This window comes from Myotis nattereri (genome assembly GCF_964212035.1).
Source record: "Myotis nattereri genome assembly, chromosome: 7".
Taxonomy (NCBI): domain Eukaryota; kingdom Metazoa; phylum Chordata; class Mammalia; order Chiroptera; family Vespertilionidae; genus Myotis; species Myotis nattereri.
In genome coordinates this window covers 54,236,477-54,253,709 of record NC_138082.1, presented here as the reverse complement: position 1 = coordinate 54,253,709, position 17,233 = coordinate 54,236,477, and the positions used below count along the sequence as shown (strand labels likewise).

General features: G+C 39.2%; 1 protein-coding gene across 3 annotated transcripts in view; it reads left to right on the top strand.

Moving 5' to 3' along the window:
* The window catches only part of TANK (TRAF family member associated NFKB activator), a gene marked incomplete at its 5' end in the record, with an annotated part of 95,758 nt that overhangs the window by 39,769 nt on the left and 38,756 nt on the right, over window positions 1-17,233 (top strand). The window contains one exon of one of the 3 annotated variants that reach the window (XM_081095171.1): window positions 1,181-1,328. In XM_081095171.1, coding sequence (XP_080951297.1) covers window positions 1,230-1,328 — 99 coding nt within the window. Of the gene's footprint in view, window positions 1-704; window positions 1,329-17,233 lie in introns of those variants that run through there. The other 2 variants (XM_081095172.1, XM_081095173.1) reach the window with 2 other exon arrangements.

Here is a 17,233-nt window from a genome sequence, read left to right as displayed (position 1 = left end):
AGCCAGTTGGAGAAAAATAAACATCATATGATCTCATTCATTTGTGGAATATAATGAACAACATAAACTGATGAACAAAGATCCAGAGACATAAAATCATTGAACAGATCATCAAACCTCAGAGGGAAGGCCTGGGGGGTGGGGGTAAGAGATCAACCAAAGGGCTTGTATGCATGCATATAAACATAACCAATGGACACAGACAGTAGGGGGGTGAGGGCATGTGCTGGGGAGTTGGGAGCGGCCGGGGAGAAGTCAATGGGGGGAAAAGGAGACATGTAATACTTTAAACAAAGAATTTAAATTAAAAGAAGAAGAAGCTAACTAATTTGGTACTCCCAATACCTCCTATAACTGATAGAGAACTTTGTCTACTCTGTGGCCTTCAGAGGGTTAAAAGAAAGGTCCTGTGGTATGGTTTTTACAGCTGGACAGGAGGAATCAGTTATTGGATGGCTCTCTGCTCAGAGCTAAGGTATGTGGTTAGAGATGTTATGCAAATTGAGATGATAAAACCAGATTACTTCCACTGAGTAAATCACCTGTAGTTCAGAAACAGCAGGGAAGTTGGAAAACTAATATGGAGTGGGGGCAGTACTTGAAGGAACATTATTTTTCTTTTTAAATACACAATCCAATAGCAATTCTCCCTAGATTTTGTGCTAAAATAAGAGCATTTTCACACATCTTAATTGCTCTGTGATAACAACAGTGTGAACTTCATCCACAAACATTTATTGTGTATTTAATTTTGCTCTAATTTCAGTGTAGCGAGAAATCACCTTGGAAGTGGGAATAACTGTCCATTTAGTAAAAAGAAATCTCTTTCCATGCTGTTAATTCTGTTATGCATTTTTATAAAGTATTAATAACAAAATGGCCTTTTATATTTCTCCATTTTTAGATTGCACTTTACTATTTTCAATGTAGCATCTTTATGAACTGGAGCCACGCTTGCCTCTTAAACATTAGTAAAGAATATTTTTAAAAATGTAGAAATTAAGGTTTCACAGTATTTCTTATTAGGATTTAAGATGAGACTTTTATGCCTTTATAAGCCTTTATAGTACTTGATGCTATAATGTTCATGATAGACCATATAGAACTGTCTTTAAAGACGCATTTTTAAAATGAGATTTATCTAACTTAATAGCGATAAATTGTTCTGGTTATTTTCCAGACCTGTCATTTACTCCATCCTTTATAGTGATGCTACAGGACAGAGAGGAATGGATAAAAACATTGGTGAGCAACTCAATAAAGCTTATGAAGCCTACCGACAGGCATGCATGGATAGAGATTCTGCAGTAAAAGAACTACAGCAAAAGGTATATGGTTTTGGTTTTCAGAGTTATTTATCCTGGTAAATGGATTTTGAGAGTCTTTTGCTACTGAAAAAATATTATATTGTTAGAAACTGTCTTGAAGAACTATAAGTACTGAAACATGGGGATATATTAATGGATATAATCTGAGATTTTTATGTGACCTATGGGAAGAGTTCATTTAAAGGTGATTGTATGAAGAAAATATTATAAATGGTCTCATAATTTCTTTTTTAATTACAATTGACATTCAATATTTTATATTAGTTTCATAGTGTTTACATAAAATGACGAACTGAAAGAAGTATCACTGTCTTAGTTTTGTGTTTTGTTTTATTTTTATATATTTATTGATTTCAGAGATCAAGGGAGAGGGAGAGATAGTAACATCAATGATGACAGAGAATCATTGATTGGCTGCCTCCTGCATCCCTCACACTGAGGATTGAGTCCTCAACCCAGGCATGTGCCCTGATCGAGAATGGAACCATGACCTCATTGTTCATAGGTTAGTGCTCAACCACTGAGCCACACTGGCCGGGCATGTTTTGTTTTGTTTTTACATTGTTATTTGGCAAGCAGGAAGACAGTAAAAATTTTTAAATATCCTAGAACTAATTTGTTATTAATTTATAATAGTTTTCCATCTTTAACTATAACAGAAAAATAGACTATCTCAGTGGAATATTTAAGGACTTACCAGAATTTTCAGCTTTGTAAAATTACCTCTATACACAGTATACTATAGGGTGATCCTATGATTCCTAAAAGAAGTTGTGAAGGTATATTATGGCTCAGTCATGATTAATATGACTAAGTAGTTTGTACTTTATTCTTATTCAGTCAGAATTTACTGAAGGATTAATATATGCTTTAGAAAAGTCTAATATATAGTTATATAAAAGACTGTGGAATAGAAGATAGGATAGAGAACAATATGGAATTCAGCTCAACAAACATATCAATGCTAAGCAATGTTCTAAGAGCCAGGAACATTGGCTCTTAAAAGTAAGTGGCAACCATCAAGTTGAACTTTATGTACTTTTAATATATAATTATGTTATACTTCTGTTTTTAAAAGAAAAAAATGAATGACATCCATTTCAAGCAATCAAAATAAGGAGTTAAATTAAGTATTAGGAATGAATTGGAAAAGAGATCTAAGATTTATGTAGGAGATAGAGAATGGAAAGCAGGTGACACCTGAATGCAGGCTACTTCTAAGGGTGACAGCCTGGATTCTGGAATGATAACCAAATATCTGGAATAGAAACTGGGTTAATGGTGGTGCTGATAACTGAACCCAATAATGAGAGGAAGTGCAAATTTGGAGATAGAGAAATATGATGTCTAATTCAGTTTTAGTTGTTAGGTTTAGTTACCTATGGGGCATGCAGGTAGAGTGTTTAGTAGATGTTTGCAAATATGGATCTAGAAGCCTGTGTAGAGTTCTGAATTGGAGATTGTAGATGCAGAGTATAGAACAACAGGTTTGCCCTAGCCGGCTTGGCTCAGTGGATAGAGTGTTGATCTGCAGACTGAAGGGTCAAGGGTTCGATTCTGGTCAAGGGCATATGCCTGGGTTGCGGGCTCCATCCCCACTAGGGGGCGTTCAGGAGGCAACCGATCAATGATTCTCTCTCATCATTGATGATTCTCTCTCTCCCTCTCCCTTCCTCTCTGAAATCAATAAAAATATAAAAGATAAATAAAATAGAATAACAGGTTTTATTATAGCCTTGAATGTGGATAACATTTCTTAATTAGAATGTATAGTGTAAGGAAATAGTTAAAGGACTAAATGGTAAGAGGAAGGAAATGAGGCCAACCCATTGGTCAGGAATAGGTTAAGGAATTTACTATGAACAAGAGGAGAAACATCTATTCCTCTGGGTACTGGAGGGAACAAAAGGGAAAAAAATAGCTGCAAATGAAAATAAGTTTGCATATAGGAGGTGGTGGTGGCCAGAAATTAGAAGGGTTATCATGTATTACTTATATGTAAAATCTAAAAAGTCAGACTTATAAAAAACAGTTAAATGGTGGTAACCAGGGGATGGCGTGGGGGGAGGGAAATAAGATTGATGGTGTTTAAGGTACAAACAGTTGGCAAATAAGGGTACAAACAAGTAGTAAATAAGACAAGAGATCTAATGAACAATAAAATGAATATAGACAGTAACATTTTACTATAATTATGTAATGTGATAACACTACAGTGTTTAGTATATTATAATATACTAGACGCCCGGTGCACGAAATTCGTGTACGGGGTCAGGGGGAGGCCCCTCAGCCCAGCCTGCACCCTCTCCAATCCAGGACCCCTCAGGGGATGTCTGATTGCCTCTCGTAATCCGGGACCGCTGGCTCCTAACCTCTCGCCTGCCTGCCTGACCGCCCCAACCCCTCTGCCTGCCTGCCTGACCGCCCCTAACCCCTCTGCCTGCCTGCCTGCCTGATCACCCCTAACTGCTCCCCTGCTGGCCTGATTGCCCCTAACCGCCTCTGTCTCACCCCGCACCCGGGACCCAGGATTCCCTCCTCCGGCCAGTCGCAGGCACCCAGGACCTGGGCTTTTCTTCCTCTGGCTGACTGCGGACACCCAGGACCCAGGCCGGCTTCTCCTGTGCCGGCCACAGCTGCAGGGGACTGTGGGCGGGTAGCTTCGCCTGGGCCACAGCCACAGGCACCTGGGACCGTGAGACGGGGGCTTGTCCCTCTCCAGGGCTGCAGCTCCAGCTGCTGGTGCCCAGACCCGTGGGGCAGGCGGCTTGTCCCTCTCCTGGGCCTCAGGCACTGGCGCCCAGGACCATGGGACGGGTGGCTTGTCCCTCTCCCGGGCCGCAGCCTGGCTGGTCCCCATTCCTCTCTCGCGAGCTCATTTGTGCCTGGCTGGTCCCCATTCCTCTCTCCCCAGTGTTGAGTGTCTGAGCCATTACTGCATGATGGTGTGAGGATGTAATGACCATTTGCATATTAGTTCTTTATTATGTAGGATACATGTATCAAAATAACATGCTATATACCTTAAACTTGCGCAGTGTCGTACATCAGATTTATTCAGTAAATTCATCTGAGCCTTCAGCAAGTCATAATCTTTTCACTGGTAGAGTCTTGGCTCAGTGCTGATGAAAAGGAAATATCTATGAAGCACAATAAAGCAAAGTGCAGTAAAACAAAGTATGCCTGTAATACAAAGAAATAAGAGTTCTGACATTGGGTTTTATACTTTAAATCTCATTTATTTTTAACTTTTTCTAAAACGTGTGAAGACACTTATACTTCCTTTTGACATTTCTTGGGATTTTATTTTATTAAACATTTATTGTTTTTGAACTTACAGAATCAAAAGTACCAAATGTAAATCACTAACTTCTCCTCATGTATCTACTCCCAGAAATGACATTGAAATTTAAAGTAAAGCAAACTAGTTATTTCTCACTTATAATCCTTAGTAACAAGTTCTCAAACTTCTATCTATAATAATTAAAGTGTAATATGCTAATTAGACTGGACATTCTTCCGGATGACCTTCTGGATGGAGCTGGGTCTGTGAGGGAAGCCTGGGTCCCGGGTGCCTGCTGGCGGCCAGAGGCAAGCCCGGGTCCCGGATGCCAGAGGGAAGCCGGTGCCAGCAGCTGGGGGAAGGAAGGCCTACTCTTGCACGAATTTTGTGCATCGGGCCTCTAGTCTATATTATAAAAACCCAGTGGCCCTAACACCGTAACGACCAAAGACAGGTCACCAGGAAGCTGTGTGCGCGGCAAGGTGCATGCGGGTGGGCGGGGCTGAGTATGTGGCAAGGTGTGCGCGGGTGGGCGGGGCTGCGTGCGCGGCAAGGCACACACGGGCAGGCCGAAACTTGACTCTGGGTCCCGCAGCATGGTGGGACTTGACTCTGGGTCTCATGGCACGGCGGGACTTGGGGAAGTCCCGCAGCGCAATGGGGTTTGGGGTCCCAGGTCTCACGCAATTCCCCGTGGGTCTGGGTCTCGTGTGATTTCGCACACTGGGTCACTAGTATAAAGATAAGATCAAAGGCTCTGAAGTCAGACCTAAGTTTTAAATACCATTTTGAGCACTTCCAAGATTTTTAGCCTGGATGAATGGAAGATTGATGCAGCCACAGAAGTAGAGAATGCTGATTTTAGTATAGGAAATTATTTTATTTGGCTTAGATATTTTGAGTTCACATGTTGGATCAAGAGCCAGAGGAAGATGATCAGCAGGCATTTGAAATATGGATCTTTGGAATAAGGTACCAGTTGGAAATACAACTTTGGAAGTTATCTTTATAGAGATGATATTTGAAGTGACAAGAGAAAGAGGTACCAAGGAGAAATAGAATAAGAAAAGCAACAGGACAACCTTGGAAAAGTTTCATACCAGCAAATTGGATAACCTTGATCAAATGGACAAATGGCTAAAAACATTCAAGCTACCAAGACTAAATCATGAAAAATAAAAAATCTAAGAGATTGAAACAGTAATCAAAAAATTCCCAACAAAGAAAGTCCAGGACTCATGCTTCACTGATGAATTCTACCAAACCTTCAAATAAGAATTAACGCCAATCCTTTTTAAATTCTCCAAAAAAAATTGATTAGGATAGAACACTTTCTAACTCATTCTTTGAGGCCAGTATTACCCTGATACCAAAGCCAGATAAAAACAGTACAAGAGAACTAAACTAATATCCTTTACAGATGTCGATGTAAAAATCCTCAGCAAAATACTAGCAAATCTAATTCAGCAGCATATATTACAAACATTACACACCTTGACCAAATCAGATTTATTCCTGTAATGCAAGATGGTTAACATACAAAATCAGTCAAGGTAATACCATCTATAATAATAAAAGCGTAATATGCTAGTTAGACCGGACAGCCAAACAACCTTCTGGACGTCATTCCCAACTACCTTCCAGATGAAGCCTGGGCTGCAAGGGCCAAGGCAAGCTGCTGCGGCTGTGAGGGCCAAGTCCCTTGCATGAATTTCGTGCATCTGGCCTCTAGTCTTAACAGAATGTTTGGATGAACAAAATGCTATATATACATACAATGGAATATTATTCAGCCTTTAAAGGAAGGAAATCTGACACATGGTACAACATAGATGAACCTTTAAGATATTATGTTAAGTGAAATAAGACTCACAACAAAAGATGATTCTACTTTTATGAGATACCTAGAGTAGTCTAATTCATAGAGACAGAAAATAGGGTGGTTTCTAGAGCCTGGGGGAGGAGAATGGAGAGTTAGTATTTAACAGGTACAGAATTTCATTTGGGAAAGATGAAAAAATTATGGAGATAGATAGTGGTGATGGTTGCACAACAATGTGGGTATATTTAATGCCACAGAACTGTACACTTAGAACTGGTTACAATGGCAAATTTTATGTTGTATATATTTTACCACAACCTTTAAAAAATCTACTACAAAAAAAATAGAATTGGTGTAGTCTAGATTTTCTTACTAGCTGTTTTATTGCTGTCCATCTGTCATTCATTAGTTTGAACAGGCTTTTACCATTTAGCTGTTCACACACAAAGCCAGTCCTTGTCACAGTGTTTCTTCTAGTTCACTGCAATTTAAGACTGTGAGGTCCCTCTTTGAGGAGTCAATGTGCTACATCCATTCAAGAACATTCTGTCAAGCAGATGCATTTAAGTATTTCAAATTAATAAGGGAGACAAAGACAAGGCAGGTAAGTGATTTTTAAAATATTATTATAAAAGCAGCACATGCTTATCGATAAAAATACAAATAATTCGAGATATACAGAATATAAAGTAATGGTCCTCTTTCTCACTCCTCAGGGGTAACCATTGTTAGTAAATTGATATAAATCCTTCTAGAATATGTGAATAATGTTTTATCAAAAATAGGTTAAAAAAAAATAGGTTCATGCTGCTCTGGCTGGTTTGGCTGAGTGGATGGAGCGTCGGCCTGTGGACTGAGGGGTCCCAGGTTCGATTTCGGTCAGGGGCATGTACCTTGGTTGCAGGCACATCCCGAGTGAGGGGAGGGGGGGCGGGAGGTGCGGGAGGCAGCTGATCGATGTTTCTCTCTCATTGATGGCTGTCTGTCCCTCTCCCTTCCTCTCTGTAAAAAGTCGGTAAAATATACTTTAAAAAAAAAATAGGTTCATGCCAATCTGAAAAAGGTTTTAAGTTTTTAAAAATATTTTTATCTTCATTGTCATTATCACTAAGATTTAGTGAGGCCTATGTTTGTCAGAGTGCTTTACAATCATCAAATTTTATCATCACACAAATCTTATAAGGAAATATTTTCATTTTTCAGATGAGGAAAATTAAGTGCAGAGAGGTGAAATTACTTGACCACAAGCACATAACTACATAACTAATAAGTAGTAAAGCTAGTAGAACTTGGATTTGAAAAAATCTGACCACAGATTTCATTTTTACAATTTATTTGCCTAAATTGATAGTCTTTCATGTTCATACATATTGAGCTACTTCATTTCATTTCATAACTGACTATCTCTTGTACTACCTCTTCTTTAAACACTATTTTCTTTAACATTCCAGCACCATGCTTGATTTTTCTCATACCCTCTTGAGCCCCACTTCCTCAGTCTCTTTTGTTAGGTTTCTCTATGGCCAGGCCTCTAAATATTAGAGTTTTTCAAGGCCTATGTGCTTTTTTTTTAAGGTTTGTAATGATACAAATTTAATAAACAGAGTAAATTTATCAGATAAATCTATTACACCTGATAATTACAGAATATACATTGTTTTCAACTATACTTGAAAGATTCATAAAACCTGGCCACATATGAGATCTATCAATTGAGAGTGAAATCCATTGTAACAGAATCTTCCCACAAGAGTGGTTTAATCCAGTTTGGAGCTTTTTTTTTTTTTTTAATGTTAAATGAAGTCCAGAAACAAGCATCCCAGGGTTGGTACAGCCAAATACTATTGTATGTCCTTGCTGTATAATCAGTAGCCTTTAACTGCCATCCTTTTGGTTTATTTCAAGGTTGCTTCCTGTATAAGGTAAGTTGAGAGTTGTGCCTAAAGGCTTTCATCATGGGTCACAATGAGGTTTCTCTCCAGTGTGAGTTCTAGAGTGAGGAATGTTGTGTAAAGCACCACTTAACAGCTAGCCTGTAGTCATTTCATTCTTAAAGTTTTTGCCCAATATGTATTCGCTTGTGCATTATAAGGTTAGTGCTGATGCTAAATGCTTTTCCACAATGAATACATTTATAGGGCTTTTCTCCTGTGTGAGTTCTCACATGTACCCACAGGCAAGAGGAATTCCTAAAGGCCTTCCCACATTCTTTACATTCATAAATTTTCTCTCCAGTGTGCATTCCCTTGTGCACAATAAGGTAAGAGCTCATGCTGAAGGATTTTCCACATTGATCACACTCATAAGGTTTCTCTCCAGTGTGAGAGCGTCGATGTTTCTTAAGGGATGACTGATCAATAAAGGCTTTCCCACAGTCGCTGCATTCATAGGGCTTCTCTCCAGTGTGGGTTCTCATATGTTTTTGGAGGGAGGAAGGAACAGTGAAAGCCTTGCTACATTCCTTACAGTCATAGGGTTACTCTCCAGTGTGAGTTCTTTTGTGCACATTAAGATGAGAGCTCTGGCCGAAACCGGTTTGGCTCAGTGGATAGAGCGTCGGCTTGCGGACTGAAAGGTCCCAGGTTCGATTCCGGTCAAGGGCATATACCTGGGTTGCGGGCACATCCCCAGTGGGGGATGTGCAGGAGGCAGCTGATCGATGTTTCTCTCTCACCAATATTTCTAACTCTCTATCCCTCTCCCTTCCTCTCTGTACAAAATCAATAAAATATATTTAAAAAAAAAAAAAAAGATGAGAGCTCTGGCTGAAGAATTTTCCACAATGATTACATTCATAAGGCTTCTGTCCACTGTGTGATCTCACATGTTTCTTAAGGGAAGAGTGAAAAATGAATATTTTCCCACAGTCACTACATTCATAGGTGTCTCTGCAGTGTGAAGTCTCGCACATTTCTGAAGGGACAAGGGGCCAGTAAAAACCTTCCCATGTTTATCACATTTTGAGCTTCCCTCCTCAGTACATGAGTTTTTGTGCACCCTAAGGGAAGGTCTTTGTCCATAGTCACTGCATTCGCAGAGTTTCTCACCAACAGGGTTTTGCACATGTCCATTTGTATGCTATTAGAAGTTTTTTCCTCAGGAACATTCTGCATAGGAATTGCATGTTTTAAGTTGACTAGCCCAGCCGGAAACTGAACAGGCCCCTTGGAGAATTCTTCTCTTCCCTGGCCTCAGTTCTTCCTGCTTCACTTCAGTGATCAGACTGTATTTGCAGAGATGATATCCTGCCACGGAGGCCAGATTCCTCAAGTTCTCCATCATCACATCTCTGTACAGGATTTTCTGAGCAGAGTTCAGGAGTGCCCACTCCTCCTGGGAGAAGTCCACTGCCACTTCCTCAAAGATCACCAAGTCCTGTGACCAAGATGTCAGCAATCCTGCACCCATTCTTCCCTTTCTGTGTCTCCCTCCTCACCTGGCAGAGCTCTGAGCAAGCAGAGCTGAGAATAATGTGTCAGGCATCCAGTGATAATCTTTTCCCCCTTGGACTTCTCTTCATGAAGACAGAAAAAGTCATAAGGAGAAAGATCAATGGCCAGCATCCTCTGAGTCTGAGAGGAACCTGCCTGAACACTTCTTGTTCCCAAAGTCTCTTTCAGAGAGTATGTCTCAAACTCAGTTCCTCTTGATTAAGTAGTAATGGGAAGTCTTGCCTCAGACCTTCAGTCTTTAGGCAGCAGGCATCCGTCATCAAACTGCAATAACGGACACCCCCGGTGGGAACAATTCCACGGAGGGCGCACCGGGACCGAAGAAAGTGCCAGGCTGCTGGGGACAGGGCACCCTGAGGCCGAAGTCAGCGATGCGAAGGATGGCGATGCTTTTCCTTCTGAGGAAAGGGCACAAAAGGTGATAGACTTGGAGGCTTTTGTAAAGGGGAGGAGGCCGACCCGCCCGCCCGCAGCTGCTGTGGGGACCTCGAAGGCTGAGCCCCTCCGAGGGGGAGTTGCCCCGGAGCGCCCCCCGGAGGCCCGAAGGGCCTGGTCAGAACGCGCAAGGCGAGCCCGTGTGACCCCGCCTCCCCTCACCTCCCCTTACTAGCTTTTTACTGTATAGTCTTACATCTATCGCATCTTTTCCTGTGGCCTCAGATACCTGTAAGAACGACTCCCACATTATCTTACTCCAGACCTGCCCTCTGAGCTTTAGGCTCATCTCATTTCCATTTGGAAGGCACATTAAATTGATGTCAGACCTGAACTTATATATCCATTCTTTTTTCTCACTTATACCATTTCAAAGGAGTGCAGAGTTTTATAAGTTGCCTTTTTATGTATCCTAAATTACCTCGCTTAAGTTTTAAAGGATGATCCCGCACACTACTACTGATCATCAAGTATATTTACATTCCCTGACCCCTAAATACTGTTTTTCTCTTTTCTATACCAGATTTTCCATTGTTGTGCCTAGGCAGTCCTGCCACTGTGCCTTTAAATTGTTTGTCTTAGAACCTCCTGTCTAAGTGTCTAGTAAATTGTTATATACTTTAAATTTATATGTAAATCCTCTTAGCCCTACAATGTCAGCATTGTGAGCCCATTTTCAGATGAAACTGATACTCAATAAAGTTAGTTTTTCAACCTCAGTGGCAGAATCTATACCGAAACTAGGTTTATCTGACTCTAAACTTCATATTCAGCATAATAACCTGTTTAAATCATAGCCCATTTCAGGCTTTCAAACTGTTTTCTTCCTCTTGCTATGACCCTAATGTAGTCTCCTCTTTTCTTGGATGAATTCTTATTTTGTGATCTATACATCTCTTACCAAAAAAGGGTAGAATATAAAGCTGTTAATATTTCTTTCATTCGTCCTACAACCAATTTAAGATGTGCCAGGCACATAATAAATGCCTGGGATTCAAAAATAAATAAAACATAGAACATGCACTTAAAGCAGTGGTTCTCAACCTTCTGGCCCTTTAAATACAGTTCCTCGTGACCCAACCATAAAATTATTTTCGTTTCTACTTCATAACTGTAATGTTGCTACTGTTGTGAATCGTAATGTAAATATCTGATATGCAGGATGGTCTTAGGCGACCCCTGTGAAAGGGTCGTTCGACCACCAAAGGGGTCGCGACCCACAGGTTGAGAACCGCTGACTTAAAGGGTTCACTGTCTAATATTGCTTATTCTTTTTTCTTTGTGTAAGCATTCATATGTATCTGCACTAAGAGGTTTTCTGACTTACAGAAAAGAGGAATGTTTAAATCACAATAGCCCCTGACATAGACAATTCTAATAGATTTACAGAATAAGAGAAGAGACTATTACGTAGGGCAGTGATAGAGTTGGCTTGGCGTAGTTATTGTAGAGGATAAGCTGTTGTTATGGAGAGACCAAGAAATATTGTGGCTAAATCAGATAGAAGTTTGGTACATCTACACAATGGAATACTACGCCACTGTAAAACGGAAGGAACTCCTACCATTGCAACAGCATGGATGGACCTGGAGAGCATTATGCTAAGTGAAATAAGTCAGTCAGAGAAAGATAAATATCACATGATCTCACTCATTTGTGGAATATAATGAACAGCATAAACTGATGAACAAATGCAGATCCAGGGACAGAGAAGCATCGATCAAACCAAACCTCAGAGGGAAGGTATGGGAGAGTTGGGGGTAAGGGGAAGAGATCAACCAAAGGACTTGTGTCCATGCATATAAGCCTGACCAATGGACACAGACACCAGGGGGTGAGAGCATGAGCGCAGGGGGTGGGGGGGGGGGCGCGGAGCAATGGGAGAATAAGGACACATATGTAATACCTTAATCAATAAAGAAAATATAAAGTTTATTTTTTGCTCAGATAACAATCCAGAGTTGAGTAACCAGGGCTGGTAGGCAGGTTGAGAATCCTTAAAATGTGGTTTGTGTCTCTGGAATCTCAGTGGCTGCTCTATATGTTACTATTTCCCTGCCAGTGTGCTTGGGGGTCAGGGGGTGAGAAAGAAAGAGATGGTCCAGAATTTGTACAGGTTACTTCTGTTCACATGCTGTTAGTTAGCACCTAGTTACGTGGTCACACCTCGTAGTGGGGAAGGCTGGTAAATATATTCCCTAGCTGGATGACCATATGCCAAGATAATAGTTTATATTACTAAAAAAGAGACTGAGAATGTATATGGGGAAATAATTAGGAGTTTTGCCACATCTTATGGCTGACTAAGCTAAATTTGCCTGGAGAGTTTCCAATATCACAGGATTCCATAATGTGGAATTAAATATGTAGTACCGACTTCTGCGCATGGGCCACAAAGTTTCAATCGCACTGTACGTGCGCGCCCGCACGTGGTATTTTGTGGAAGAGCCACACTCAAGGGGCCAAAGAACCACATGTGGCTCGCGAGCTGCAGTTTGATGGCCACTGGTCTAAGGTAAAGACCTCAAATAAGACTAAATTTGACTATGCTCTTTTTATCTTAAATTACAGATCCAAAACTGTTTTTCTGACAATAAATGTAAATTTGTAAGGACTATCTTGTCAGATTATTTTTCTCTAGAGCTGGTCTTGGCCCATCTGAAATGTTACCTTGGCCAGAAGACTTATGTTACCTCTACAAGTTTGTAAAATATGTTTTAAAAGGATTGCATGAAAGCATAAAATGCCTTTATTGTAGGTACTACTTTATTTTTTTAATGCCTTTACTTTTACTTAAGATGTAAATTATCTCATTGTTTACCACCCTTTTTTTCCTTTCTGTGTTCCCAAAAAACGTATTTCTCTGTGTAAAGTGTTGATGGGAACAGAGCAGTTCACTCTATATGTTTTTTCTACTGAAACTACTGATACTAGAATAAGGGTGCTTAATGAGGTGTTGAAAAATTTGATTACAGAATAATTTGCATTTTTTAAAAGTGAGATATACATACATGTACACAGAAGTTCTGAAAGGGTACATACCAAAATGTCAGTAGTAATTGCTTCTGAGGAGGAATGGAAAGCAAATAAAAGGAAGAGGCTGCCACTTTTTACTTTGTACATACCTGGCTTTTTGTTGTGGTGGTGATGGTGGACATTTTGTTGTTTGCATTTTTTTCAGTAAACATGCTATTTTTATATTATTAATAGCCATTAATTATTCCTTAATCAGTTTAGCCTATTTTTATAAGCTTTATGAACCTTCTTTGTAAGCTTTGAACAACCAGAGTTTTTGCTTGACAGAATGTTTTTGATTCAATGGAGATACCACTCTGATTTCTCAAAGAGAAACTTTTGAGTTATAGGTTACAATGATCTAGAAGAAAGACTGAAAAAAACTGGCTTAGAGCATAGGGTGGTTGTGTGGTAAGTCTGGTGACAAATTGCCAGTATTCATTGGTAATCAGAGCTTTAGTTAATGGATGTGTGTACTATAGGCTATGACAGTGATGGCGAACCTTTTGAGCTCGTCGTGTCAGCATTTTGAAAAACCCTAACTTAACTCTGGTGCCGTGTCACATATAGAAATTTTTTGATATTTGCAACCATAGTAAAACAAAGATTTATATTTTTTTTCAAAGATTTATATTTTTGATATTTATTTTATATATTTAAATGCCATTTAACAAAGAAAAATCAACCAAAAAAATGAGTTCGCATGTCACCTCTGACATGCGTGTCATAGGTTCGCCATCACTGGGCTATGATAATAGATATTATGTAGATACCTTACTCATTATTAAAGGAAAGGAATTAATGTTTACAAGGAGCTTATTATGTGCTGGATATTTTATACATGTACTCTCAGTGCTTCAGGTAAATATTATTTTCATTTCCAAAGAGAAAGAAACCAAGGCTCAAAGAGACTAAGTAAATTAACCAGGACCAAAACACAGAATTATAAAATAAAAATAGTTTGTCTTACTTTATCATTTGACATGCTGTGAAATTGATGGCAACACCATCACCTAATAATCTGATTTGTTAAATTGTAGTTCCAGCCTAGATAAATCTTGGCAGTGGTGAGGGCAGGACTTCTGCCTAGTTATAAGAGAATATAGCAGAGAGTGGGTGAAGAATGAGCTGTGTAAACCAGGATCCTGAATTGTTAATCCTATACAATCTTTTTTTTCTTTACTTAAAATTGAAGTTGATGTTTAGTTTGCCAAAGTGTGAAGATATGACAGATAGTTTGTGTCTAAAGTGCTGTGTATTGGGATAATTAATATTTAATTATCTTCCTTTATGAACTCTGGAGCTCCCTATTGAAAGCTTTTATGGTAGCCAAGCAAATCCTTCAATAAAGCTTTTGTTCTCTTTGTTAATCTTGGTACAGTTTAAAAGGTTTTTAAATTGAGACTGTTTTTTAAATTCATTCAACATTTGTTAAATTCCTATTTTTTCATACTTGGAGGAAACAGTGGTATTTTTCAAAATGTTGAGATTAGTCCTTGAGGATGAGAAGAGATTATGTTCAAGAAGAGATAACTTACGTTTGATCTATTTAGAGTATTACAGATGACATAAGGACACTAGACTTTTTTTCTTCATCTAGGAATAAGTGCTTTGGGAAATATGAAAAATGAGAATTTTCAGTGTCAGCATAGAAAAAATTTAATTTATAGAACTCTATTTTAATATTTATGGAACTCATAAAAAGTTATGCAGCTATATGTCCAAAATTATGGAAAATATGCTGCTATAGTTTTGAAGATAGATTCAAATTTTTTTCCTAGATAAAGGGACATTTCTTAAAATAAGCTTTTGATTTATGATAGTTGAGAGTATGTATGGCCAGCCATTTTTAATAAATTTAAGATATGTACTATATGTGATAACCATTATTGTAACTTTTGCTTTTGAACACTAAGAAAGAATACAACATGCATTATAATACAAGTACCTAAGAACCTGTTTTGCCTCTTTAGATGCTGGTAGACCACTTATTTTGCTAGTCTTTAGAATTGGAAGGAGTGTCAAATACACAGAAGCCAGAGTCATCTTGGCCAGATGGTGTTTGATACAGATGGATGGTTAGTTGTCATGCAGATCTCTTAGTTGGTAACTTGTTGCTGCCATCTGACTCAAAGAATCATTCACACACACTGGCTGTCAAAAGCATCTTCTCTTCTGTCTGTTTTAGCTGTCATGTCTGTGCTCTGTACAGAAGTGTTGACAAGACATTGCTGTTGTACATTTTCAATGCGTTTGTTAGTGATTTTTCTGTTATATGGGGTCTTTGGTAGTGCTGGAATGCACTTGCTCTGTAATTGGTTTTCTTTTTAAATACTGTGACAGTGCAATAATTATCTGACCTTTTAAAAGGACTTCTCAGGTTGCACAAAAGCATTTAATTTAAAAAACACTTTTTGTTTCTTTTAGTTTCCAAACATAGCAAATAAACTGAATTCTATTGGTTATTTTGCAATCTATACTAATAAAAGGGTAATATGCTAATTAGACCTGGTCAAACAGACATCTTCTGGTCATCTGTCCTTCCTTCTGGACAAAGCTACGGTGGCGGCGTCCAAGGCAGAGTCGGTTAAGGATGATCAGGTTGGCAGAGGAGAGTAGTTAGGGGTGATCAGGCCGGCAGGGGAGGGCAGTTAGGGGCGATCAGGCAGGCAGGCAGGTTAGTGGTTAGGAGCCAGCAGTCCCAGATTTCGAGAGGGATGGTCCCGGATTGGAGAGGGTGCAGGCCGAGCTGAGGGACATCCTCCCCTGTCCCCCCCCCCCCCCCGCCGCCCTCCCGGTACACAAAGTTCGTGCACTGGGCCTCTAGTTTGACTTAATATTCTCTGTACTTTCCCTCTCAGGCCTTCTGGCCAATTTTTTTTTTTACTATTTTCTGAATACTGTGTATTATCTCTTCTCAAATTAGTAGGGTTTTTATCTGATGGCATAAGCTTCCCCTTTTTTAAAAAGAAAAATCTTCAGACATTGCCTATCATTTGCATCCATTTTCTCAAACTTAACTTCCTTTTGTTTTATTCACCTGCTGACCTTGTCTCCATTGTTCCTGTTTCCCTTATGGAATATAAGCAGTGCATGTTGTCCTTTCCTTCAGGTCACTTGTGAAAGCATACCTATTTCTCTGATACTTCTTTAAGTACTTAAGTCATTTATTTGTTCAAGTAATGTTTACTGAGCATCTCAGTATGTGCCAGACACTCTGCTATACTGTGGAGATATCAGGACTAAATAGTCCACCCTTGAGGAGTCATAGTTTAAAGGAAAATTGGGTATATAGACAATTAGACTAGAATACTATAATTTTTATAACATAAGTATGTAGAGCAGTGAGCCATTGCTATTCTGTTTCCCCTACTATAAAGTTTTCGTTTTTAAATTATTACACAATTTGCTTGCGTTTATAAAGTACTTTATTAAGTAGCTTAAGAAATAGTTCAAAACTTCATTTTGAAGTAGTTGTTGATCTGTTAATTTATCTAAGCTAATGAATTCATTTTCAACATTATTCATTTATTATAATACTAGTAGCCTGGTGCACGAAATTCGTGCACATTGAAAGGGAATTAATTAGAGGAACGTAATTTGGACTCACTATCTAATATCAATAATACGTGAGCGTGAGGCAGTCCACATTTCTGAAATTCAATGACATGAATTTTAGCTATTACTTTGCCAAATAAATGGACTTTACAGATATCATTTAAAAGAGCATTCAGCTTAATATTAAAAACTCTGGCTACCAAGTCAGGTCTGTTTTCAACTTTTTGCCAGCGTTGTAAATTGTTTGCAATATCTGCCCATTTGGGGTTGCATGCCATGGTTATGAATAAATCAGGCTTGCCATACCTTGTTACAATTGCCATAGCATCCTGATATCGCT